The 25,425-nt window shown below is 53.0% G+C and overlaps 9 protein-coding genes across 9 annotated transcripts; 3 read left to right on the top strand and 6 right to left on the bottom strand.

Annotated features, from left to right (window-relative positions):
* Positions 1-558: 558 nt before the first annotated feature.
* BJX67DRAFT_359388 (uncharacterized protein) lies at positions 559-3,039 on the top strand. Its single transcript, XM_071029674.1, has 2 exons — positions 559-2,542; positions 2,654-3,039. Exons 1-2 carry the CDS (start codon positions 629-631, stop codon positions 2,762-2,764), a joined length of 2,025 nt encoding a protein of 674 aa, XP_070884131.1. The 5' UTR covers positions 559-628; the 3' UTR covers positions 2,765-3,039.
* BJX67DRAFT_359386 (MFS transporter) lies at positions 3,040-5,629 on the bottom strand. Its single transcript, XM_071029673.1, has 3 exons — positions 5,023-5,629; positions 4,039-4,960; positions 3,040-3,987 (listed from the first exon to the last, which is right to left on the bottom strand). Exons 1-3 carry the CDS (start codon positions 5,277-5,279, stop codon positions 3,304-3,306), a joined length of 1,863 nt encoding a protein of 620 aa, XP_070884130.1. The 5' UTR covers positions 5,280-5,629; the 3' UTR covers positions 3,040-3,303.
* A 711-nt stretch (positions 5,630-6,340) lies between these two features.
* On the bottom strand, positions 6,341-10,523 carry BJX67DRAFT_383142 (inositol polyphosphate kinase KCS1; the record flags this gene model as incomplete). Its single annotated transcript, XM_071033393.1, has 2 exons — positions 6,341-8,291; positions 8,368-10,523. 2 exons carry the CDS (start codon positions 10,521-10,523, stop codon positions 6,341-6,343), a joined length of 4,107 nt encoding a protein of 1,368 aa, XP_070884129.1.
* Positions 10,524-10,895: 372 nt separating this feature from the next.
* BJX67DRAFT_188937 (uncharacterized protein) lies at positions 10,896-12,204 on the bottom strand. Its single transcript, XM_071025299.1, has 2 exons — positions 11,878-12,204; positions 10,896-11,822 (listed from the first exon to the last, which is right to left on the bottom strand). The coding sequence occupies exons 1-2, from the start codon at positions 11,984-11,986 to the stop codon at positions 11,302-11,304; spliced, it is 630 nt and encodes a 209-aa protein (XP_070884128.1). The 5' UTR covers positions 11,987-12,204; the 3' UTR covers positions 10,896-11,301.
* A 1,341-nt stretch (positions 12,205-13,545) lies between these two features.
* BJX67DRAFT_389553 (Zn(II)2Cys6 transcription factor domain-containing protein) lies at positions 13,546-15,934 on the bottom strand (the record flags this gene model as incomplete). The annotated part of the gene is made up of 8 exons (XM_071034520.1): positions 13,546-13,668; positions 13,705-14,004; positions 14,068-14,214; positions 14,246-14,410; positions 14,464-14,536; positions 14,730-15,296; positions 15,344-15,482; positions 15,712-15,934. 8 exons carry the CDS (start codon positions 15,932-15,934, stop codon positions 13,546-13,548), a joined length of 1,737 nt encoding a protein of 578 aa, XP_070884127.1.
* Positions 15,935-16,387: 453 nt separating this feature from the next.
* On the bottom strand, positions 16,388-17,525 carry BJX67DRAFT_359367 (major facilitator superfamily domain-containing protein). The gene is made up of 3 exons (XM_071029672.1): positions 17,506-17,525; positions 17,043-17,452; positions 16,388-16,977 (listed from the first exon to the last, which is right to left on the bottom strand). Exons 2-3 carry the CDS (start codon positions 17,051-17,053, stop codon positions 16,407-16,409), a joined length of 582 nt encoding a protein of 193 aa, XP_070884126.1. The 5' UTR covers positions 17,054-17,452; positions 17,506-17,525; the 3' UTR covers positions 16,388-16,406.
* A 303-nt stretch (positions 17,526-17,828) lies between these two features.
* Positions 17,829-19,535, bottom strand: BJX67DRAFT_359366 (uncharacterized protein). The gene is made up of 2 exons (XM_071029671.1): positions 18,883-19,535; positions 17,829-18,827 (listed from the first exon to the last, which is right to left on the bottom strand). The coding sequence occupies exons 1-2, from the start codon at positions 19,117-19,119 to the stop codon at positions 18,417-18,419; spliced, it is 648 nt and encodes a 215-aa protein (XP_070884125.1). The 5' UTR covers positions 19,120-19,535; the 3' UTR covers positions 17,829-18,416.
* A 1,027-nt stretch (positions 19,536-20,562) lies between these two features.
* Positions 20,563-21,785, top strand: BJX67DRAFT_188862 (DUF614 domain protein). Its single transcript, XM_071025298.1, has 2 exons — positions 20,563-21,382; positions 21,431-21,785. Exons 1-2 carry the CDS (start codon positions 20,677-20,679, stop codon positions 21,664-21,666), a joined length of 942 nt encoding a protein of 313 aa, XP_070884124.1. The 5' UTR covers positions 20,563-20,676; the 3' UTR covers positions 21,667-21,785.
* A 265-nt stretch (positions 21,786-22,050) lies between these two features.
* Positions 22,051-25,282, top strand: BJX67DRAFT_359362 (PalH/RIM21 family protein). Its single transcript, XM_071029670.1, has 2 exons — positions 22,051-22,632; positions 22,734-25,282. The coding sequence occupies exons 1-2, from the start codon at positions 22,518-22,520 to the stop codon at positions 24,929-24,931; spliced, it is 2,313 nt and encodes a 770-aa protein (XP_070884123.1). The 5' UTR covers positions 22,051-22,517; the 3' UTR covers positions 24,932-25,282.
* The last annotated feature ends 143 nt before the right edge of the window (positions 25,283-25,425 follow it).

Genomic DNA, 25,425 nt, shown 5'->3' with positions numbered 1-25,425 from the left:
GCTCGAAGCCATCGCGAACTGAAGGTGAACCAACACGTAGAGGACGGCGGGCCGGTGCGGAGGGAGGGATTTGCGGTGGTCGTCGTCTCGGTGAGAGACTTGACCGCGAGGAATTGGAGCGGTGGGAGTTCAGGGGCCAGGGTTGAACGGGACTTTAGGGAGTTCGTATTCCTTCGCCTTTCGCTCGACGATTATTCGCTCGACATCAAATGAATCCTGTGCTGTCCAATGGCCTGCGGACTGCTCGTCCTCAGACCAAAGAGCTCGCAATGGCGGCTCATGATCCTCTCCCATGGCAGGCGCCTTGCATGGGCTGGCGACGTGTTTATTCCAAGCCTACCACCGCAGAACCTGGCCTGTTTGTTGTTGTCCCTTGCTATCATGAAGTCGAGCCATCACAAGAAAGGCAGCGCCACGATCATTCGAAGTGAGTGAGTGAGCTGCTGGATACTCAGTGGGTGCCTCCGTCAAAGCATGCTGGTGCAAATCACGTGCTTTCGCGAGGAGGGCGACACGGGGAGGCGCGACACGTGAATTTCCCGATAAGGACCTCGGGAGCCTGCTCGGTTCCCCAGAAAGGAACTGTTTTTATTGCCTCTGCCTCCCCCAAACAACAGTGACGGTCACGATGCCAGAGGTCATCGATCTCCTTTCCTCCACCCCTCCCCCTCCAGCAGCGCTGCGCGAACCCTCATCCTTCAGGGGATTTCATTCAAGCCCGCCCCAACCTGCCGACCTGGGCTCCATTCAAATCTTATCTGACGACGTTGACATTCAAAAAACCACTTACGAGCGGGAGGGCGATCTCAATTTGCCTTCCAAGAGGAGGCGGTTGACTCCTGAAGCCGGTATAAATCTTGAGTCTCCGCGCCTTAACCACGATGGGCTGCCATCTCGAAGTGGGAAGAGCCTCTTCGTCTTTTCCGACGATATTCCCTTGTCCTCCGACGGACCTTCCAATCAAATATCGAAAGCCCCGGCTTTCACGCTAGACTCAGATCCGATTGTGTTTACATCCTCTGCTCCTGAGCAGATTTGGCCGGCTCCGTCTTCGGGGAAGGAGGAGAAGAACCAGCGGTCTACTACGAGCGCAGACAATGTCTTCATTGTTGAGAGTAGTAAGGGTGCTAATTCTGTTGGTGCCAATACTGTGCCGTTGGGACATGGGCAAGCAAGGAGCGGTTCCTTCTGGAAAGAGGGCATAGAAGAGTTTAGCAGCGACCCAGTGCGCGTTCCAGATCCCAGTGAATTATTCGACTTTCGGGGAGGTAGCGACTTTACAGACTCTGGACTCGGATCGGGACTCTCCAGCAGGACGGCAAGTCTTTTGGCGAATCTTGGCGGCTGCTCGAAGACTCAAACACAGGCAAAAACAAAGCCGGACCGGCCGAAGGAAGTCGACGTGGGCGAGCATGATGCGGACGAACTTCCCGAGCCTCGGAGTCGCAAACTAAAGAAGGCCACAACAACAGCCAAACGAATCACGGTGGATAAAGAGGCCAAAGCAAAAGACCGTGAAGCAGCCAAAGCACAGCGTGATCATGAGAAACAGCTGGAGAACGAGCGGAAGCAGAAGCTGAAGGAAGAAAAGGCGAAAGAGAAGCAGTTGGCAGCTGACATAGCGCAGGCTAACAAGCTTAAAGAGGACAAGAAGCATTCTACCCCGGAGATGATCATCGACCTTCCGTCATCACTAAGAGACACGAGCGTCGGCACCCAGACAGTCGAGCACATGCGCCGACTCGGGGTAGAGCATTGTTTCTTCGACAGCTCTGCAAAAGTTGTCAAGTGGCGGCGGAAGGCGAAGACAAAGTTCAACGATCATTTAGGATACTGGGAGCCCTGTGAACTCCATATCCGCGAAGAAGAGCATGTGCTGTGCCATTTAACAGCTCAGGAATTTGTCGACATGGTCACCTCCACTCTAAACTCAGATACCCCAGACGCACCCAGCGAACTAGAACTCCACGTCCTCCGCCTCAAACGCATTCACGCGGGCTCCACCGTGATCTACCTAATCGAGGGTCTGACAGCGTGGATGCGCAAAAACACTAACGCCCGAAACAGAGCGTACCAAGCAGAATTGCATCGTAACCTTGGTGAGGTCCAAGGTTTATCCTCAACGGCATCGTCCTCTGCAGCAACCCACCGCAAGAAAACGAATAAGCCCGCCGATCCCCCACCCATAGACGACGACATAATCGAGGACGCCCTTTTAAATCTTCAAGTCGCCCATGGATGCCTCATTCACCAAACCGCTGCACCTCCCGAATCCGCAGAATGGATTAAGAACTTCACCGAACATATTTCGACTGTGCCATACCGCCGCCAACGCATCGACGCTAATGACGCCGCTTTCTGTATGGACGGCGGGCAGGTCAAGCCCGGCGAGAATAAATCCGACACCTTTATTCGCATGCTCCAGGAGGTCAACCGGGTGACAGCATCCATGGCGTACGGCGTTATCAATCAGTATCCCAGCGTTATTGAATTGGTTAGGGGAATGCGCGGCTCCGGACCGGCGATGCTGGAGGACGTCAAGGTACGTACAATCCGACTCTTAGCTCTCACCTCTTCCCACCTCTTTCCGGTGCCCCACTGCGGTTCGTAGAAAGATAGGAGGTCTTCGGCTAACACAGGTGACAACTTCTAGAAATCAGCGAACAAAAATGGCGCTCTTACAGATTCCCGTATCGGACCCGCGGTGAGTCGACGCTTATACAAAGTCTTCATGGGTCTTGATCCGAACTCGACGGATATTTAACATCTATATACCATTTGGCGTTGTATCGTGCATATCTTGGGTGATCGAGTATTTGGTGGCATTGGCGTCTTTGGAGTGCATTGGTAGATGGTATTGATGGTAGTGGTGTTACCTAGATATTGGCGTACTCCGGTCTTGGGCTGGTTTCTCGCGGCTGAAAGGCCCGCAGTGTTGACGGGAAGGCTGGGTGAGACTTGAGGCTCTGGCCGGAGGTTGGCTTTTGGGGTTGCTTTTTTATTATCAGTTCTTGACCTGGCTGCTATGGTGTCCGAGGTACTATATATCTTTTACCTTTTGTATATCCAGGACAGAAGTTGACCGGGAGCATTGAATAAGAATGTCATACCAAACAAGTCACCTATAAGCTGCCACAAGAAACCGATACAGTCCCAAGCAAGCTATGCAATCTCTATATAGTATCTCCCAAGAAGCGCAAATATGCCAAAACTGAACGCCCAACTAAGCTAGCGAATTTGGATCATCCAATATCGAAACCGAGTATACCGTACTAGATGGTTATATGTTTGATAAGTAGAGGGTTAAACGACAACCCCCCTCCTCCTCCAAGATCTCCACGCAGCCAACCACGCCGCAATGGCAACCCAGACGCTAAGGGTACACCCGATAGCCCAAAACCCAAAACACCGCCAGCCATGGCACTGTCTGTCGTCACCTGGTGGCCCTGGACTGCCGTTCCGGTCGTCCGTGGCATCTTGGTACCCGCGCGAATAGATCAGCCCCCACATGGCGGCTCCGACAGCAGGGAACATGGCGACGATGCCCCAGTTTGTGCCGAAGTTCTCGACGCCCCATACGACGGAGATTATGATGGGCACGAGGGAGAAGGCGCTGCCGTAGCCGAGGCCGACGAGGGCTGTGGTTAGGTGGGAGAGTTCGGGGTGGTGCGTCGGGAATGGGGAGGCGAGGAGAAGGAAGCCCAGAGATAGGAGTAGGGCGGAAGGGATGAGAAAGGCGAGTCGGGAGAGGGTGGGGCGGCGTGTGTTGGGTGATGACTCTGGGTAGGAGCGTGCTGCGGTTTCCTGGTCGGTGAGGAAGTGGTAGTCGGTGCGGGGGGCGAAGAGGTCGGAGAGAGAGCCAGTCATGAGGCGAGCTACCGTTGAGGTTAGGGCTATGATCGCAACGTGTGTAGAAGGGAGGCCGGCGGGGTGTGCATCGACAAGGGCGGTTGAGTCTGAATTTAGTGTTTGCACGATGGTGCCCAACTATATGGTCCGTTAGCGAGAGTACTTTGGGGGTTTCCAAAGCCCACGAACGTTACTGAGATACGCCTCGCCGGGTCCGGTGACCAAGAAAAAACCGAGAGCAAGCCACCACATTGTATGGTCACCTAGGAATTTCCTTGTTTCGTAGTTCAATAGCCAGTTCTTCTTCCTGCGCTCCTCCTCCTCCCTCTCCTTCTCCCGTCTTGCTGCCTCCTGTTGCTCCTCTGACAGGGTGACGGAATGGTCATCGTCATCCCCAATGTCTCCGTCTCGTTGGGCGAAAGTCCCATACGCTGTGTTCACTTCACTACGTGGTCGGAAGAATTCACTTTCCGTTAACAAGCCGCTCCGCTCGAGCTCTTCAACTGCCTCATCGATATACTTTTCCTCCTCGTCGTCAACGATCCTCAAGGCAAAAGTGCCGATGACACCAATGACAAGCAGAACAACTGCGAGGAAAACAAAGTATCTGTAGACGTCAACATCGCCGCAGCTGCCATCTTCCAGGCGCTCGCAGAGTATGTATGTCCCCACTTGGCTCTGCCACATCCCACTCAGACCGAAAGCTGCAATAGGAACGGCGAGTATGATTCCCTTGTGTTTCCCCCTGCCAAAGTTCTTGGCACATGTCGTCACTGCGGCCAGGTACATGGTGCATGTGGCCACTCCAATGGCAATAAATGCCACCACCATCACCCAGAACGGCCATCCGTCTCCGCCGGCGTCGGGGGGCGGGCCACTCTTGTACGCGAAGGCGGCGAGGAGGTAACCGACACCGAATGCAATCCCCGCAAATAGTGTCAGCGGAGATGGTGAATACCGATCACACAAGTACCCCGCCAGGGACACGGGAAGGTACATTGAAATCCCGGCCGCGATGGACACTTCGTTTACTCGCAATTGGCTATAGTGTAATCGAGTTAACAGTAGGGGCCCGTACAGCGAGAATGCGGTAATACTACCGGCGCCGAGACTACAATAAAACATCACTAGTTATAGGGTTATTCTCAAGGCGCGAAAAGAGAAGGGGCGCACCAGGTAATCACCCCCCAGACGAAACTGAAGGTGCGCACAACCTCTCTTGCAATTTTCCGGCGATCTCGTTCAACAAGCTCCTCGACCACGTTGTTCAAAAGGCCATCATTGTTGCTATACCGACTGCTCGTTGAGGGTCTCGAGTCCGGGCGTGAGTAAAGCGGGGCATGGTCCTCTTGAATATCGGATCCAATGGAGGTAGATGGCCGACGATTGGTGTCAAAGTCGCGCTTATCGATGACCGGTTGCGCCGTCATTGTGCTACCCGACTGCTCTCTCGAGGTACAAGAGGAATTGGTTATATTGGGAGGACTCGCGATGGAGTCATCGAACGTAGAGAGGCGGATAATAAGACGAAATCGGCCACTCCAGGCTCCGAAACACTGTGCCTGCCGTTATATTGGAGAAATCGAACATTGGTTGTCTGGTCACTGGAAAGCAGGCATTCGTTATGGGATATGTGAGATAATACTGCTGGAGGAGTGATTTCCCCTGGAAGGAAGAGATACCAAAAACGGATAAATAATACAAATAACCTACTCAAACATCGTGAAGGCCATGGTGAGGCTCTGCCTCAAATGTTGGTCAAGCAGCAGGGGACTTGGGGGGAGAATGAGAGGGACTCATCACTGACGTCGTCGGTCTGTCGCAGTGTCGCAGTGTCGCAGCTGCACGTGATATGAGCTTGGCGTACTACGAGTGCGTGGAAAATGGAACAAATTGGACAGCTCATTCTCACTGAGGTTGACTACAATTTATGGACACAAACAAACTTTCAAATAGTGCTAAGTAGTGCTCGGCTCTGAAAAAAAAGGCCCAGGAACCAGGACGACTCCGGAGGGTATATTTATTCTAAGAGAAGCTGTCCGAGAGAAAAGGGGGGAAAAGACCAGTTCATACATGCCATGAGGTAGAAACGAATTTCTTGCGGAGACTCCCACCATGCACCAGGCATGGATAGGCAAAGCCCCGGCAGAAATAAACGTGCCATGATCAGTCGTCAATCGTTGTCGCCATAATAGACATCAGACCTTCCACCTGAGCAGGTGCAATGCTTTTGAAATCATGAACTTCGAAACCGAGAAGAGACGTGGAGGAAAATGAACAGAGCAGAACCTCCCAATCCGTTAGCATGCAATAGTGACGCCATATTTTTAATCCCTGCCTAGTAGAATCTTGACCGAATCAAACTTAGAGCCGTCAACTCCGGGATGGAAAACGGAAGACAAGCAAAGGAAAATGAGAAATTAAGACATGTTTGGAAGCCCCGGCGATACCGGCTCGGAGATCCATAGTGAATAGGAAAGAAGAAGTGGGTTCAGAAGCTGACCTCTCCAAGATCATTCTCCATGACATTTTCATCCCAGTACCGGTCAGACTGGTGGTTATTGATCGATAGCTGGGGATTCAGAGCGATGCCTTCACCCTCGCCTCTCTCGATGTATTCATCCTGGTTAACCTCCTTCATGATCCGTTGGAAATACATCCTCAGGGTACGAAGGCCCCGCAAGTAACCGCGGTCGATGTCGTCGGGATGTTGAGGCGGACAAGGTACATCTGGGGAGAGCTCGTCCTCGCCCGTGATACAGTTCGCGAAGTCGACAATCTTCAATTGGACGTTGAAATTATTGTGCCCGTCGTCAGACGCCCGGCGTTGCAGATTTTGCCGTACGGTGCTATCCGCCACCGCTTCGACTTGAGGGGATCGCTGTGAAGGTCTCTGTTCACCATCGTAGAGGATTAGGAGACTGCTGGCATACAGACGATAACGCTTGAGTCTCCTGATCATATTCTCCAATTTGGCCAGCTTCTCAAGGATGACGGGGATCTTCTTGGCAACGCTCGAATAGCTAATGCCATCATAAAGAAAGCGCGTAAGAGCATCTTGGAATTCTCGACCAGATTTCAGATCGCGCCCGAAGTACTTGTCTTCAAAGGCATACTCTTGCTTCTTCACGTTCCAGGTTTGCATACCGCACAGACGAACACCAAGCTGTTGGGATGTCGTGTTTTGACACTTGCGCCTCTGGGATTTTCTCTTTTTGTCATTGGCTTCAACGCCATACTGGCGAGTCCCCATTTTCAGGTCCAGAACGCAGGGTTTGTTCATCCCCGCAGTTAGATCCTCCAGTAACAGAAAGAACTGTACTCTTTCATCCTTTCGTGTTTGTGCCTCCTTTGGATTTGCTGGAAGCTCCGGAGATATTCCACGGTTGAAATCCGGAAATATTGGGCTCTTAGAGAAATCCGGCAAGTGGCGGCCAGAAGCCCACCCATTTCCGGAGGCAACGCCAGGAACTTCCGAGTGATTCGAGATCAACGGCCTTCTTTCATCCGGCGCACTAGACGGTAGTGACGGATCGCCTTCCATCGAGAATATCTCGTCTTCCCTATCACCGCCGTATCCCTCGTCTTCAAAGAACATGAGTTCTCCGCCGATGTTGTTGGGATCCATCGTCCCCCGCCTTTGCAACCCACTTCCCGAATGTCGACGCCGAACTGTTCGAGCATGAGAGAGGGAATTTGATCGTTGCGGAGCCTCTTCAGACTGGGCTGGCTGAAGGCGCTTCTGGCTGGCCTCCAGAGCTGTTGATGCGGAGGATGATAGTCCTGGACCGTCATCCTCTTTCTTGACAATATCAATGGCAGCCGATCGCGGCGATCCCATACGCTCTGCGGCCCGTAGTTTACTTGGCACTCGTTCTTCCGAATGATTCATGTACCGACGGTGGCCATCAGACGAAGTTCTCGGCAAATTGAGATGGCCCCTAGCCTGGCGCCGATGCTGGTGAATCGCAGGTGGGCTGAAAACTTCTCTGAGAACCTGCTCCTGAAGTTTCCGGTTAACGGTCGTGGCACCCCAGGTCTTCTTCACAGACGGTGGACAGAACTTCCCATCCGATGAACCTTTCTGTGGGCTCCGGCCAGTGGTGATTAATTCGGGCCGATGCGAGACTTCATGGCCGCCAGGGGCTGCGTCGGCAGTGTGGGGTCTTTGATGGCTAGAGAATAGATCAATCGGAATGATATGGCGGTTATTTTCGAGTATCACTTTCGGCACAATGCCAGTAACTTGTTTCTGGCTGAAGATTCGCTCCTTTTCCGTCTCTTCTGGGGCTTGTTGTACGTTACTTAATTGTAGTAAATCAGCCTTCTTCGGGTGCTGGGGATCATCTGTGAAATAGTTGACTTCTGCCTGGTCCGGCAGGTTGTCCGAAGATTTCTTAGGCCGCTTCTTCGAGAACGTCACGTTCAATACGCCAATGTACCTGGGAGATCAGTTAGCATCTAGTTTACGAGGCTACCAAGAGCGGCCGGAGAGACGAGCTGGGTTCCATCATATACCTTGGCAAGAACATCAACATCTCGGGGTGCCTCCGCTCTATACGCTCATAAAATTCATTTTCCCGATTGTTGAGCTGTTTACAGACAGCACGCCTCGAGAAACGAAAAACCGTCGTATGGCCACCCACTTGATGACGGTACGGCTTCAATTCCACGGCTCCGACAGGCGTTACTTCACCTTGAGTTCGCCGAGGACGCGGAAGATGCTGACGTTGCGTGGGGGTAGCAGTCGGCGTGACCTCGGCCTCGTCGGTCACACTGGACTCTTCATCTCGGACAGACATTCCACTGTCATCTGCAGAGAGTGGTTCAGATTCTTCGCCAGTTGAATACTCAACATGGCGCTGGAGCATGGAATCAATAGTCTTCTCATTTAGTTCTTCTAGTGGAGTCTTCCTGTCCTGAAGATCGCCGTGCAAGATTCTACTGTCATTCTTAGACCGAAGGGATATATCCACATGATTAGCCTCATGCTCGTCAGGAGCTGCCAGCCTCTCTGGAACTAGAATGCGGCGGCTCTCCGCCGTCGATTCATCACATGGCTGCAGACCACGTGGGCCGGCTTCAAAGGATGGTATCGCACTGACTTCATCGGAGACTGCCACGCGTTCGTGTGGAAAATACACGGCGGACGATATTTGTTCATCGTCTTCCTCGTCGGGTTGGGCTGAGCCACGGCGATGTTCCTGATAGGTGTCCAAGACAGGTGAGCGTGAATCGAGATAATTACCATTACCTTTTTCCGAATACTGAGTGGGAATACTTCCCGAAAACGAGGTACCGCGGGCCCCTCCAGGAGTGAGATGAAAGTTTCGAATTTCCTCAAGTAAGCTCCGAGGCAGCACCCTTGGCTCAAGTTTCCGGGGAACGTCCTCGCCCAAAGGGTCGAAATGTGAATTGACATCCGCGGTCGACTTCATCAGGGGGACGTTACCAAGCGAAAGCTGAGACAAGCTTTTGGAGGTACGCAGTTGCGAATGCTCGGAAATCTCGTCTTCATCGCGGTCGTTGCGGCTGTGGTACTCCTGTTCTTGCTCTTGATTATACGAATCGAAAGGGCCGTCATGTCGTGCTGCACGGTCGTCTCTCCGTTTTCGGTCTGGGGACGTAGCGGTATTTTCCTTGAACAAACCTAGGTAGTGACTCGACTTACGGCTTCGGACGTGGGACGCGGGCTCTGCATCGGCTATATTGGCCTCGATGGAATTTTCCACCCTTCCCCTCTGGCTTCGACTGGAGCTGCGTTCAAGTCTGTCTTCCTGCGCCACATTCCGCGAGGACTGCCCTTCTCCCTGTTGGGAGCTGGTACCAGGGTCGGCGCCTATGGATCGGATATTGGGGGGCATTGCCATCGATTGCTGAGAATTAGAGGGTTCATCACTCAGTGGGGAGGGGTGAAGGCCACGCTGTGGCATCTGCGATGCACCACTGGATCTCGCACCCACGCCGTGCAGGGTTGGCTGGCGATATGGCGGGACGCCACCCCCGGTGTGAATCTGTGGAGCACGCTCCTCAGAGAGATCAAGTTCTTCGTCCAAGCTCACATCTGAACTGTCTGGTGGTAACGGGAAGCGAGGACGGGAGGGAAGGAGCGGAGCGGAGCGTATCAGGTGGGTTCGGTGTATGTCAACTTCCATGTGAGAGTGGTCGGCGCGGGAATGAGAGGGGAGGACCTTGGAGGGGGTAAACGAGGCCGCAGGTGGAGGCGCATTTTCGGGAGCTGAATTCAGCGTTGTTGGGGCGTCATATTGGGTATTTTCGACAGACGGAAGTTGCGGTGCATTGGCAGCTTCGTTGTCGGAAGGAAGATAATGTGTTGCGAAGATGCTGTCCCTCTCGGACAGTTGGGGGCTGTTGTATCTGGTATAAAAGTGACCAGAACGAGAAAGACTCTCGAGGGGAGCAGTTGTGGCCCTTTTTAGACTGAAGTTGGAGGAGGGATTGGCCCACTGGCGAGCCGTGGGGGACTCAGCGCGGGATGGAGAGGGAGCTTGTTGAGGATCGAGATGCGTGAGTTGGTCCCGAGTGTCGCGGTGGCGCTGTTGCTTGCTGTGAAGGAAGGAAGGCTGTTCAGAGCAATCATGTTGGGCAGAGGCAGCAGGTGTCACCGGGGGAGTCGACGGGGGGTTCTCAGATGCGAACGGAGGCCTTGACATGGGGGGGACATTGGTCGGGAGTGCACGGTCAAAGCAGGGACTAAAGTGACGGGGAAGGAAGAAAAGCGTGGAAGAGAAGGAGGATCGTGGTTGGTGTTTCAGTTCATGAAGGCGGAAAAAGGAAAGCTCAAGAGGGATCTGGCGTCACTGCATTAGCCAGGTTGAGGGGGGGTACTCCGTAGGAAGATCAAGGAACATGAGCCACGTTCCAGGGCAGGGCTCCCTTACAGGCTAGATTTTGGGGGGGGGGAAGGAGGTCTCCGAGCAGGGATAGACCAGCCTGGAATGTCAGATTAAGGCACGATGATGGAATGGAATCTGGGCAAGTCGTTCTTAACAGCTTTAGCGTCGGGTTAGTTCTGAGGAGAGAAGAAGGAAGCGGGAAGAAGTGACGCGGATCGCCGTCACCGCTTTCAGTCAACGCAGCAGAATGGGCAGCTTCTCGATGCGCCCGTGGCCCCAGTGGACGGTGGAGTGAGGGGAAAAAGCAAACACAAACACAAACCGCTGTGCTGGGGATTCCTCAGCTCGCTTGAGCTGCAGAGGACGAGCTTCAGGCTCGCAACCGACAGGATATTCCTGGAGACAGCAACTTGAAGTCTGCTTCAGTTCACGGTGAGGGATTTACAGGACTGATGGATCAACGCTGAGCAATAACAGACTGAACCGAGTCTCTCCTCAGAAAGAAAGTGGAACGAAAATTGGATAAATCAGTGACTGAAGCTCTGGAGCTGACGATCAGAGCCAATCAGGACGGATCCTCGAGCGAATGCTTCGGTCAAGCACCCGGATATTCGAGGTGGAAGCTCAACGTGACACGCATCTGATACGCACGTCGACACTTTGGGTCAACCATAATTTCGCTGGGTACCGTTGCCCTCATCATTTCCCCGACGGACCGTTCATTGTGGACGATTGCACACAAGTCTCCAGTCCGGTTCCCAGTCAGATTTGCGAAAATTGACATGCTACACTCCCGCATCCCGACAGTCAAGGAGAAAGTGTGGAAGCGGAGAAGGACTCCTCCATCCAAATATGGCCCAATCACTCGATCTCTATCCTTCAGATTCCTTCCCTGCTCGGTTTTGGCCTGCAAATGCCAGCTGCGAAGAGAGAGTGCGGCGGACGAGGAACCAAGATGAACGAGGCAATGCAGCTTCCAGCCTATCAAATACAAGTCAATTCTCAGCGCCTCATCCTTGAGGATTTGATGCTTGACGGCCGCATTCTCGCAGAAAGAGGGCTCTGGAGGACACTGGCGGCATTCCAAGAGGAAGCTCCTCTCTTTCCCATCTCCACCTCCGCATGACCTCGGTCAGCCACAGTCTACCAATCATTGCGCAACGTGACCAACCTGCTGGCTCAAAACTCCCAAGCTCCCCAATCCTCTTCCATCTCTGCTTCAACTTTTCTGCCTTTTTTCCCTTGCACTCAGTCTCTCCTTGGCATATTTCCCCTTTCATTCACCGCCACCATGATCATCACCGCTGACACGTTGCGCAGGTTCGCCGGTTCCCCCTTTCGGCGAGCAGAGTGCAAACCAGAACAACTCGACCGCCAGGAAAGTCCCTAACACTCCAAGGAGCTTGATCATGAACTCTCAATAATCATCATGCCACACAACCAAAGAAGGAGGCTGTGCACTCCACTAGCGCATTCCTCCCGATTCGACCTCTCCGGGCTTTTTCTCATTCGGGCTCGGCCAATATCCATGATTCAGGTTCAACCATTGAGTCCCAACCCAAAGCAACGAAAACACCTCGTCCGAGAGTTGTCCGATCGGGAGCCCCATGATGATTACCTTCCTTGCTGCCCAAACAATGTCCTACCCATTCGAGCCGTCTGCATCGTGGTAAAACGATGCGTGTGGTGGAAGTCGGCTTTTGATGCCAGCTGAAAGATGCGTCGGTTCACATGCACTCAGCGGCGAGTGATCACAGCCCAACGATCACCACCCGAACACCCGGAGTGGCACGAGGTTTGTCTTGTTTGCCCGCGGGAGCTCGTTGAGCTGCTCGCTTTCAGGACTTCCCATTCCATCGATGGTCTCAAATTGCCCTCCGACTGAAATATGCCTAGGATATCGATGACCACCGATTGAACACGCACTGCAGCTTGCGGAACTCGGAATGCCCAGGATAGCTTTCCCGACTGCCGTAGGGTCGCTAACCGCGCATCCAGAAAACCAGGGCTGAGATAAGTATACAGACCGCAACAGGCGCCTTATCTGGCATAATTGCTTCAGTGCAGCGCAGCGTACGTGTACTCTTCAGGCAGGGTAAGCAGGTCTCACGTAACATAACCCTGTAGAATCGACGGAAAAAATCCTCGATGTGATATCTTCCGTCTATCTATTGATAGATAGGCCACGCAATTACATGCTGAGATCTTCCTACAACAGAGAATAAAGACAATCATACTCCCACATACTCCGCGGACTCTACGCCCAGGGGGGGTCGAAGTTGGCCACAGATATAATAAGATAACCCCCAGTGTCCCAAACGATAGTTATACGCGGTAGCCATGCATGACATCCACAGATCCTTAAGACCTGAATGGATCCACGTTATCTATTTGTACAATCAGTGTTTATTATCTATCTAGGTAAGTCAATATACGCCCTGTCCTGTAATCCATCCCCCCTTTCCCCCTTTCTCTCTCTATACACCCGCCGGGCCTCCATCAACGATGGTAAGAGCTCTGGCTCCAACCTCACTGTAACGGTTCTGCTCATGCCTTGATTTGCACATTAACGAGGTACGGAGTACGTAGAAAGGTAGAGGGGGGTGTGGAGTGTCACGCGCGACTTTAAGGCTCGCCACCCGGCTGAAACGAAATAAAGACCCAGGCCGAGAGCTCGGAATGCCCTGCAGACTGCCCGATGGTCGTGGTGGCATCGTCAAGACATCTACGATGTACACTGGGTCCACAGGCATCATACAAGCAAGCCTACTAGTAATATAGACTGCAGCAAGGATGTACACGTCCTAACTAGGATCAAAGAAGGAGAAGGAAAGAGTGGTTAAGGAGGCAGATTCCAAATAAAGTCTAAATCCAAACAATCGGCATCCAGCCCTAAATCCGTGGGTCCTTCGCCGTCCCAGGCCCCGAACGGCGCCATGAGCGGGTCGAGGGGGAGGGATGGCTAGTCGCGGAGATCGAGCTGGTCGGGCTAATTTACTATGTTTGGGTCCCAGGTGGTGTCTGGATTGAGCTGTTCCTGCTGCTGCCGCCGCTGTTCTTCGAGACTAGGGGGCTCGTTCTGAGTTGTCTGATTGGGTTGATCCTCTAGGCCAGTGTTGGAGTTGGAGCTGGAGCTGGAACTGGAACTGGTGAATGTCTGGCGCAGGCGGGAGAGGTGCGTTCGGGGTAATGCGGCATACTGTGAGACGAGGTGGATGTCATAGGGCGTTGGAGAGGAGAGCGGCGATTGCCATGTCGAGCAGGTGCAATGATTCCTGGAGTTTCGTCTTCCGTACGCCTAAAAGCTAGGGCTTTTGAGGAGGAATATGGAGGAGCTGATCATGCGCCACAAGAGCCGCACGGGGAGACACTTGATATCGGGGAGAGAGGTGATATGTTCGAGAATTACACATGCACCGTCGATGACCTCCTCGATGAATTCGTACTCGCTTCTGCTCATGCTGAGCTTGTGTGCTTGTGAGACGAATGTTGAGTCGATGGTTCCCTTCTGGTCTGTGTTGGATAATACTCTTTTCGACGATCCTTTGGACTCCGAGAGAGTTGGCAAAGACTCGTACATAGTGATATTCAACGTTAAGAACGGTATTGTAGCGCGAGTCTGCGGATTTGTCTTCCGTCTGGCGGATGAGATCATCTGGTGACTTACTTTCCACAGCGCGGCGGAAGTCCTTCCACGCTGCAAGCTGTGCCTTCCACTGTCCCAGCAGCTCAAAAGCAATATGCTCATCGTTATCACTCTTGTTCCCAGTAAAGAACTTGTCATGTAGAGTGCGGGAAGTCCTGTCAAATCCACCAATGAAGCCATGAACCTGGCCCATTTCGCGTCAACCGACATAAGTCAGTCGAGGTTTGAATGCTTGCAAGGATCTGGCATGATGGATGTGCATCTGATTCTAGAGGAGAGCAGGTTTGCAATCACGTATAGCAGTGACGGGATACGCTGGCGCCGGAGTTCCAGGTCCTGCAGGTAACTCTCCACATCCGGGCCTGTGATGAGGTTACCTACCCTGCCATTTTGCAATGTTGTTCACGTAGCCTCTTGAATCGAAAACGCCGAGTTCGTGGGCCAGCACCAATGCCGAGCTAACGAGCATCCAGGACATTCGATCCGCCCGCCTCGTCGGCTCCACAACGTCCTCCCTCCAGCTGTCTTGCATGAAACGTTCCTGCGTCGCCAGAGGCGGATCCCCTAGCGTAGACTCAGTTAATATCCACCCCGAATCCCAACCTTCAGTTTCATGTGGAAAGTGCAAAGCTAATGGATACCACTCTGAGAGAAGTAGAAGAGCCTCTATGGTGGAAATATGTCTCGTCTTGGCTTTGGAGAGCTTTTCCTGACCAAGCAAGATCCGTAAGATGAGGTACTGGCAATACTGCCACAATCTGTTGTGGATGTAGAATCCGCGAGACGTCCCCGAAGGCCCTGGCAAGGTATGGTATCTTGCTGATATCATCAAGATCGTGCAGCATAGGACCGGCTCCTGGGTAATAAGCCAGTAGTGCGAATTATGGGACGCAAAGAAATCGGTCAGGATTGGTGTTGTAGCAGGAGCTAGAGTGCGAAAGAACCTGTCACGGCATTAGACAAGATCCTCTGGGGGCGTTAACTTACTGACCAGTCCGTGTACAAGAGCGCCTCCTCCGCAATGAACCACCCCATCTTGACGAACCGACAGCCCTCCCAGATCCTGATGGCATTCTCCTCGGAGCGAACATCAAACGGTGGCGCCGCGGTCTGACGAGCATTCGAGCCCTCTGCCTGAGCCGCCGCATCAGAATATCCAAGGCATCATTCCCACTCGCCGCATGCTTCTGCAAGACCGTCGTAGAAATACACGTGCTCCCCTCCAACCCCGCAGAAGTCAAAGGCGACAGCTCCCCAGCATGGATCACTCACTGCACCGCTCGCATTCGATCGTCTCCGCCGCCCGGAACCGGAGCCAAATCCAGCATCATTTCCATCGCCAGTGCCTTCACTGCACACTCTGCCTCGAATTCGAAGATTGACCCTCCGGCTTCGTCCTCGACCACGGCTGCTTTGTCGAGAACCAGCACTCCAACTTCATCTTCCGGCATCGCTTGCACGGCTGGTGCGGGTCTGGGCCCGGCGCACATTTCACCTTTCTTCGTCGACACGGGATACACGCTTTGTAGGCCCTCTGGAAGGTGTATTCTCTTGTTGCTCTGCTTCGTGGCGGGCGAGGCATTGTTTTTTGTACCCAGGTATGTCGTGTACCGCACCTAACCCGGCTTCGCTGGGAAAAGAAAAATGGAAAAGAGAGTTTAACTGCGGAATATAAATTGGAAGCGACCCCGGGATACTCCGTGGTCATTGCTGTGGAATGCGGGCCGCGTCTGGCGGTTGTTTGAAGGAAGAGGAAAACGGATCCTTCCTTCGAGGCTGCTGCAGAATACACCTGCAGGGTTCATTCGACGCTTAATTCAGCGGATCCAAGCCAATTTCAAGCTTAATTCCGTCTCACACTAAGACTCTAGATCCCGCTTCTTGTTCTCGTGGTTCAGCTTCACATATAGTCCGAGCGCCATGAGCGCAATGCACCCTGTCAGTGCGCATCCAATTGCACAACCGCGGATATAGATCGGTCCGGATGGTCAGATAAATCAGCTAAGCACATGAGAAATACGGAGACGCCGCTGATGGGATACAGAGGGTAAAACTCACCCCTCGGAATCGGGAAAGACGGTACTGCTCACGAAACTCGAACACTGTCCAAAAGCAGCCAGAAGCGCCATACCTGCTCCCTTCTTCGAGTCGCCGCCCTGGTTATTCAACAACCAGGTGATATTGACGCAGAGCGCAGGGAAAACTCCGCACGTCGCTAGCCTTGGCCCAGCTTTATCCTCGTCCTGCACCGCTGCAAGGATCAGGTACCCAATCATTCCCATTGTGGAGAAAAACACGGTTACCAGTCCTCTCCTTCCATACCAGTCGGAGAATATTGCGGCAGTGACGCAGAACAGAAACGAGACAAAGTATGGAGGCGCCGAGAGGCCTTGGGCGTTGATCGACGTGTACCCCATGTGCTGGATGATTGTCGGGAGGAAGTTCGAAAGACCCGCGAAGGAGAGGTTGCAGCAGAAGCGGATGCGGGTGTGGACGTAGTTTTTGTAGTCGGAGAGACCTGCGAGGACCTGGAGCCTGTCGAGGCGGACGTGAAGAGGACGGTCGAGTCGTTCGCTGCTGCTGGTGCGGCGGGCGTCATGATCGAGGGTCAGACCTGGCCAAAGCGTGAGTCTCACGTCTCACTCTCTTGACTAGATAGCAATGCACTTCTTAATGTGGTCCATGTCCAGGATGCGGCCATACGAAAGGCAAGTCTGTCGTTTCTCGCGCGTACGGCCGCTTTAATCCACGGGTGGGACGAAGCCCTGGCCCGCGCCCAGGAGTTCAAGAGGATCGGTGTAGACGCAGTCTTCGTCGAGGCTCTGCCAGATCGGGAAGCAATGCGACAATGCGTCGAAGAGGTCGGGATTCCAACGTTCGCCAATATTATCGAGGGTGGTAAAACAGAGAATCTGTCTGCCCTGGATCTTGCCCGGCTTGGCTTCTGCGCTGTTGCGTACCCCTGGACCTTGTGGTGGCGAAGTTGAAGAGCATTCGGGAGACGCTGGAGGCTTTGAAGAAGAGCATGACGCAGGGGTCGCCGCCAATGATTCTGAGCTATGCGGATGTGTGCGAAGGTGTTGGGTTCAACAAGTATTGGGTTAGTTGTCCGTCTACTTCCTATGTGCATTCTGGTAACCATGCTATGTCTAGGATTGGGAGGTGCGTGCGGTACGAGTTCAACCAGGATGGCCTGGTCAATGTTCCTAAATGAACTGTTATGTAGATATGGAATGTAAATAGAGGCCGCGAACTTCTAAATTCACATAAAGACCACTAATTGCGTAATCTACAAGGGGCTTCTTATAGCTTGTCCAACATATCTAGGGTCTATATTGTGCTGAAAGGGACTTGTACTCCATCAGTACCTGGCCATATTCTAGCCATCAAAATGAAGAATGTTCCTAGCAGTGTATTCTCCCCTCCCTAGCGCTAGATTAATAAAACGTCGGTTACTACAATCGCTAATGCGCTAGCCGATGGTGATATATGGTGCTAAAAGTATAGGAGCACAAATTGTTTCACTGCGGTCCAAGCCGTATATCAACTACCCCAACCATATGACGCTTCTCAGCAAATAGACCAGGAAAAATGTCAACGAGGCAGCCGACAGCCTTGCACGCAGGAACCAACGATCAGCAATTTCAATAACATCGCCAGATGGCGCCAACGGTCAATCCCTCGCCACTAAAGAGTATACCAGTCAAGAAGATTATATAGTTCCGCCACCGTCCGGTCTCATAAAAAAAGTTCTCCCCAATCACGATCCCAGTTCTATAAGGGCGTCCTCTAGTGAAATGCGAGTTTCAGGGTCCGCCTTGGTGAGACAATCAGCCATATATTGTAGCTTCGCCGCCTCAACACCAGTGCCGCTTTTCCTCGCAAGAGCCGATAGTATTGTTCCATACGCCCAGAAATCCGTAGCAACTCGTGCTTCAAGCGGCAGGTCGCCGGGGCCGTTTCAGGATTCTCATGTATTAAAAGCCACGTCTCGGATGAGAGCCACTCGCACACATACCCCCCGATCCCGCTAATGTCGATGAGGAATGCATTCTTCTCCGCGTCTAAGACAATATTTGCCGTCTGATATCAAGATGCGCGCGGCTGTTCTTGTGCAACGTGTTTAGAGCTGCTCCAACCTGCAGGGCGCATTGGATTGGTAGAAAATCGTCGGGAAGCTTGTCTGCTGCCTTTATTTGCTCAAGTGAGCCCCCTGCGTAGTATTCAAGAAGGAAACCTCTGAGCACCGGCGGCATATTTGTTAACGGCCGGGTCTTGTACGGACTCTCCGAGACAACAATGCCGGCCTCCTGCGCAATGCGTGGGTGCCCGCGAAACTGCACAAAAGGATCGATCTCGTCTATGATACTCTGCGTGTCTTCGGGTTCATAGATGGGGCGGTCGATTGTCTTGTAGGCGTATTTCCGCTGCTGAACCAGTACAACCGCGATAGTCGGAGCAATTTTCTCGCCGAGCTGGAGGCAATCAGCTTGAAATATGGGGCGGTCATGACGTGGGCCGGCGTCTAACCTTGGAAAGGTGGGTATATGACTTTCTTCGGATCTTCCGTGATCTCACAACACATTCTCTGGACAGCGGCGATGAAATAATTACTGTAGCTAAGGTCGGATATCCATCCCGAATTGAAATTGCATTCTGCGTCTGCTCGGTCAAGTGCAAAGCAACCCTCGTCAAAGTATCGTCCAAAAAGCTGTAATTGTGTAAAATCAATTGCTTCAATGAATCCACGGAAGATGGACCAGCCATTGGAATAGCCCAAGTTCACTATTGACGTTGGCAGAGACCAGTCGAGGACAACTTTTATCCACCAGGTACAGCCATTGCTGCGGACTATCGCTGTTTGCGAGGGATGGTCCCCGTTGCAGTCGTGGAATGCTCGAAAATCCAAGTTTGTAGGAAGAAGAGTCGGGAGAGGTCTTTGCGAACATCTTGTGGATGGAAGTGATCTGTTAGGACGAAAGTAAGGGGAAAGGGTGAGGCAGGATGAACCTCCGGGCTCCCACCCGAGTTCTTCATGATTGGCACAGTCTGTGTTGCCTTGTTTGCCGGGTTTGCGTCCCCTTCCTATTGTCTACACGGTCACGATTATTGCAATTGGCGTTGGACGTCCGTTCTTGACTTGAGGTTGGGCCGGTTGAAGTTAGGGGTGTCTCTCACCTATAGATCTTAATTCAGCCTTACCCGTGCTCAAGCTTGCTGATGATCTTGGAAAACAGCTGCCGTCAGGAAATACCAAGAAAGACACCCGTTATATTCGGTCCTCGAGGCGGATTATCTCGCGTTCTTTCCCCACAGACGGGCCGCCCCGTACTTCCGTTATGATGGACCTCGATAACGAGTGTAGTTGTGTCTCATACGATCCATTCAGGTAAACCCTTCCTGGGGCTTCGGAACTAGACTCGGGAGGGCAGTTGAGTTTCTGTCTGGGTGCTCAAAAGAGGTGGGCTGTGGCTTTGAGAGGGAAATATGATGGAGATAGACAGGTTTCGAACGAACAACAACGATGATATTGACATGCTGCGAACTACATCTGCGAATGATGTCTACTAGTGCCCGTATACTGAGTCCACCCATCCATGGAACCGTTGATTTTTCACAAGTGAATGGTGCCCTATTCGGGCAGCATCTCGTTGCGGAGATAAAAATGTCGCTGCACCTTGGGCAACAGACGAGCCATTCTTTCGCGAGCCCATCCGAAGTCCACCAAAGCCGCTGCGTGAGCAGAAACCTCGTGCGAAGATGTCGATATACCGAAAACGGATATGCTATACTTAGACTGTGGCAGTGCCTCGTTTCGAGAGACAAACACGAGAGCAAGCGGTTCGTGATCGTCGCCCGTTCTGTGGCGGAGGCTGCACTCCCACAAAGAAGGCGCTTGCGCTGTGATGTGACAGGATGGCGCGCTGTGATGAGAAGCGAGACGCTTGGTCCTCGAGCTGGGCGCTGAGCCAACCACGATCGCCAGCTGTGTGACAGGCGCTCGCGATCGTGCAGGCTAAGAATTGGCGCGACAGGGTGTTTGGAGCAGATCCTCCGGGCTTCAACCAGGAACTCCGTTGATTTGAGTCTGATCATCCCCTGGATGATGGACCTCAAATTCTTCGGTTTCTTCAGATTCCAATCTCCTTTTCGCTCAATCTTGTGCCTTTCGTGATCGATTTCCTCAACCCCCCCGCCGACAAAGCTCCCTGCTTGGGCATGGTCCACGGATTATAACTATTGAGATCGACTTCCGAGCGAGCCATTGCTTGTGTTGAGCTCGTCGATTTCCGCGCTGTCGCATGACATTTAGCAGGGTCAAAAATGAATCCACGACTGCATTTGGATACTTCCAATGTAGGAGCCAACCAGCGATATTCGTTTGTACAAACGCCGCTAGAAATGAGTCCTCCAAGCCAAACCAGTCCGCAACTGCCATCTCCTCCGACTGTTCACAACACCCATTCAGGGCGTCGACCACTCCCGCTTGACATCGAGAAATCACTGTTTGACTCGCAGAATCCAGATCATGTCCGAAGCCCAGATATTCAACAACATCCCGCTAATTTTGCCCCATTTGCCGAAACTTTCCCGCACCAAGCCGCGACAAGGCCACCAAACTCTCCAGGGCCTCTTCCAGCCAAGACAGATCATAAAGCACAAGGAGATGAACATAGCAGCTATCTGAACTTACCCATCGCACCCGACGCAAACCCTCTCCAATCGCCGAAGATCCCGTACTTTCCTCCGCCAGCTACCTCTTCAGCGTCACAAGCACCAGCCGGGGATACCCCGGGGCGAACATCACACCCAGATCAGCAAGTAATAGGCGGGGGGTGGAGCCATGGCTTGTGCAGTTGCTCGAGCATCGGGACGTGCTGTCTCGGTCTCTTGTGCCCCTGCATCTTGTACGGAAGGACTCAGCATCGCCTGTCTTTGAGATCAAGAAAGGAGGACCCGACGAACATGCTCGGATACGAGACATGCAATGGGTCCTGCACCGCCATGGCTCTGCTATGTGGCTGCCAGTGTGAGCACAATCCATGAAAAGCAACTCTCCAGAGCTAACAGATGTCAGGGCTTCTGGCTACCATCCAGCACACTCGGACCCGCAAAGCATATGACATCCAAGGTAGCATTGCGTCAGACTGTGTTCGAGCCACCTGCTGCACGTGCTGTACTCTCATCCAGGATGAGAAGGAGGTAAGGAAACGAGAGGAAGAGCGGGCGAGAGCTTCTAGAGCCTCCGGCGCTGCGCTGGTATCTCCCTACCTCGCGCCGGTGCCAATGTCGTACGGTCCACCCCAAAGATGACCGATGTCCTGCGCGCGTGGACGAATGATGACCCCTTTTTCTTTTGAGCGAGCATTATATTGGATACCCCATGCCTCAATTGCATTTCCTGTGAAGTTTCCATGATTCTTCACGAACCCATCTTTTGGATATCTACCGTGTCTTGTACTACCTTCCACGCCCACACAGGCCTAGAACTAGAGCCGCCATCCAGCTTTTCCTTTTGTCTTCCCCAGCTGATTCGGAGTTGCCGTGTTTTTAGCCAACTTTGTACAATGCCGCTTGGAAATCTATAACCTTCGTCAATGAGCCGTATGGACCACGCTTACCACAAGCGTACACCCACTGAAAATCCGGAACCCATAAAAGTAATGCCAGTATCCATCTCAGCAGATGAGAGGATGAGGAAAAGGGAAAACAACTTGGAGAGCAATGACCGGAGATTGGTAGGCGGTGAAAGGCCAAGAGTCTGGACTGCTTGTGGCGCAACTCCAGAAAGGCTTCTTTCGCTCCTCCACCCCCCAGAACGACTTCAGAACTCTTCAACCCCGACCAACGGCCACTCCTGCGCATATAACCTGTATAGCTAAATTATATTCGCCTACTCTCACTGTGATCCTTGATTCTATCGCTTATCTCTTACATTTTGGCCCTCCAACCCGGGCTATCCGGAATTCCGCCTTGCCTATCAAGAGCCCCCGACCGTCTGATCGGACAGACCGCTACCTCTTCTTCCAGGCCGGACACGATGCAGTCAGGGTGACCTAAAGGAATGGTATTCTAGGTGCCTTGTGGAGCATTGAAGTCTGCGAGACGGATGTTTTCACGGCGTGTATTACCTGCTCTGGTTGCGACGTGACTCGTGCTTTAGGATGGCCATGGAGCATGACGGCCGCCTCGCCCCCCGCCAAATATGGGCCCGACCGACGTCAACAACCACCAGGACATATGTCCCAGGGTGCACGCCCTTTTTGCTTCCGAGTGACGGTATGTCCGCCAAGGCAGATTAATTGGCCCGTGTTCCGCGACACGACCCTAGACTCCACTTAAGACCACTGGTGGTTGACGAACGCCCTATCTTCTTTTAGGACTTGTATTTTTGAACCGTACCTACTCAATAACCCTCGACGAAAATGCCATTTTCGACCCCATGTGCACGAGTACGCCGACGGCGGCGGAACATGCCAGTGCTGCGCTCAATATCCGTGATCCCTTTTACGCGTCCGTGACTCCCCTGTTATATGCCATGGGCTGTGCTACGGTCGTGAGCTATCTGCTTGTCGTGATTCTCCTCATTACGCCCCGTACATTCTACGTTGGTGGCCCTGGCGGCGGCGCTAACTTCCTCGGTCGGCATGGGATGGTGAGCGGATCATACAGCAACAATTCCTCCATCGTTGGAGTCGGCGGTCGTCCGTGGCTGCAAAAGGTCGCGGCGCTTCTAGTCGCTATATCTCTGACGATAGCAACGGCCGACTCCTTTCGGGTGGCCGAGAAGCAGTATAATCACGGTTACTCCGACGCCGAGGCGCTGACATCGGAGGTTATTGACGGCACCGAAATCAAGGTAGTCCGAGTAATCTCGAGCACGTTTCTATGGTTAGCGCAAGTCCAGACATTGATTCGTCTATTTCCACGACATAAGGAGAAAATCATGATAAAATGGGCGGGTTTCGCTTTAATCGTTCTGGATACCATCTTCGCAATTTTGGATAAATTTTTGGTGAAGACGAATACCACGCGGCCACGACTCTATGAAGATGCCATTCCCGCTCTCAGTTACCTTTTCGAACTCGCCCTCAACCTTCTCTATGCTGCTTGGGTGATTTTTTACTCTTTATCAAAACATCGATTCGCCTTCTTTCACCCCAAGATGAGGAATATCTGTCTCGTCGCACTCTTATCATTATGTGCAGTCCTGATACCTGTCGTCTTCTTCGTTTTGGATATCGCGAAACCCGAAATAGCTGGGTGGGGTACTTATATTAGGTGGGTTGGCTCCGCGGCAGCTAGTGTGGTTGTTTGGGAATGGGTTGAACGCATCGAGGCGTTAGAACGAGACGAGAGAAAAGATGGTATTCTTGGAAGGGAAGTTTTCGACGGCGACGAGATGTTGGAGGTCACACCCTCAGAGGAGGTGGATTGGCCTCGTCATCACTTTCCCGGCCAGGATCGAGGCGGAGGCACTGGAACGTCTTCAGCCTGGGGTGGCATGATGGGTCTCGCCCATCGGCCATTAAAACCGCGAGGTGGTCGCAATGGGCCTCCTCCACGCAATGGTCAGGGAGCCAACGCTACTGCCAACTCGCGGCGGCGCATGCCCATCAGGCCCACCCCACCGCCAGCTGCTGTTACCCCAGTCAGCCGGGCTGATACGACGAGTGCAGCAAGTACCGTCTATAATGTGCATTATTATCCTGTTTCCAGTCCCACACCACCGGTTGCCATGCCGTTCATGGAAGAAGAGGACGAAGGATCGGATGCGGACGGTGAGAAACATTATGCTGTCCTTACCACTCAACAGGCTACCGGCCTCCCCACCCAAAATAGCCCTAACGATCCGGGGAGAGAGCATTCACCTCAGATCGTGAATGTGGACACACGATGGCGGACCATCTTAAACCCTTTCAGGCGAAGGCACGCCTCCCTGCCAAGAGAAGTTGCCTCCGCTCAGGCAGAGGAAGAAGGATACCTTGCATCTGAGGAACAAGAGCCGCAAGAAGATCCTGGGGACGAGTCACCGCGCACCTCCCGGCATCGAACAGACTTCTTCGCCCTCCACCGAAATTTGAACCCTGGATCCAGGCGACAGAGTACTGCAGAGCCGCTACCGGTGACTGTGATCCCGGCACGGCGTCGCGGCCAGCACACATGGTCACCGCAATGGTTCACAGAATCTAACCTTGACCGGTCGTCCAGTCGGCAAGCCGCGCCACGCCCGCAGGACACCCGGATGCGGGTGATCCAGCCGCAGGTGCAGAGTGCCGCTCCGTGGACTGCCGCCGATGTAGAGGGCTCTTTCAGCTCCCTGGACTATGAACTGCGTTATGACCCTGACGCCGCGGCCCTCGTACCCGAGAACCATCCTTCCGACCGTCACTCTTCGCAACTAGAAAACCGCACAAGTCCGACCGCATCAGGGCAAGGAGATCATGGGCCAGGAGCACAGTCTTTGCCTGAGGGGCGACAAGGCGACCAAGACGTTCGGCATCCGTCGGTAAACGGCCATAATCACGATCCATCCGATAGTAGCGCAGACAGCGAAGGGTCCGGGTCCCGGCGATAGCGACTCTCCATCCTCTTTCTACTTGAATTATTATCGATCTTTCATGTACTCGGTTTGGATTTAGCGGGGAGTAAGGGGCTTTCACATTCGTTTGTACTTTTGGACTTCACGGACCGACTTATGCTCGGTCTCGGCATCTGTGGCTTGATGAATCATTCCGAAGTTATACCTGGTGAAGAGCAAGAGGAATGCTGGGCTGTGCTGATCTATTAGATACCCTTGAGACAGATCTCATACAGCGATAATTCCACATATATCGTCCAATATTAGTCGTGTAACACTCACTGTAGGTTGTAAATTGTTCCCGAGTTCGGCGGTGCCGCTGAAAAGTGCAGCCGTCATAAACCAGGCTCGGAACCTCAGGCTCCCGACTCACAAACCACCGCCACAAAAGAGCCCCCAAACTTCCACCAGCTTCCTCCACCTCTCAGCTCAGTGTGTCCACCTCATCGATCGATGCCTAATCACCCTCTTGCCCCGGATATCTCACACTT

This window comes from Aspergillus lucknowensis (genome assembly GCF_044049455.1).
Source record: "Aspergillus lucknowensis strain CBS 449.75 chromosome Unknown BJX67scaffold_34, whole genome shotgun sequence".
NCBI classification, from domain to species: Eukaryota; Fungi; Ascomycota; class Eurotiomycetes; order Eurotiales; family Aspergillaceae; genus Aspergillus; species Aspergillus lucknowensis.
This window is presented reverse-complemented; position numbering and strand designations above follow the sequence as displayed.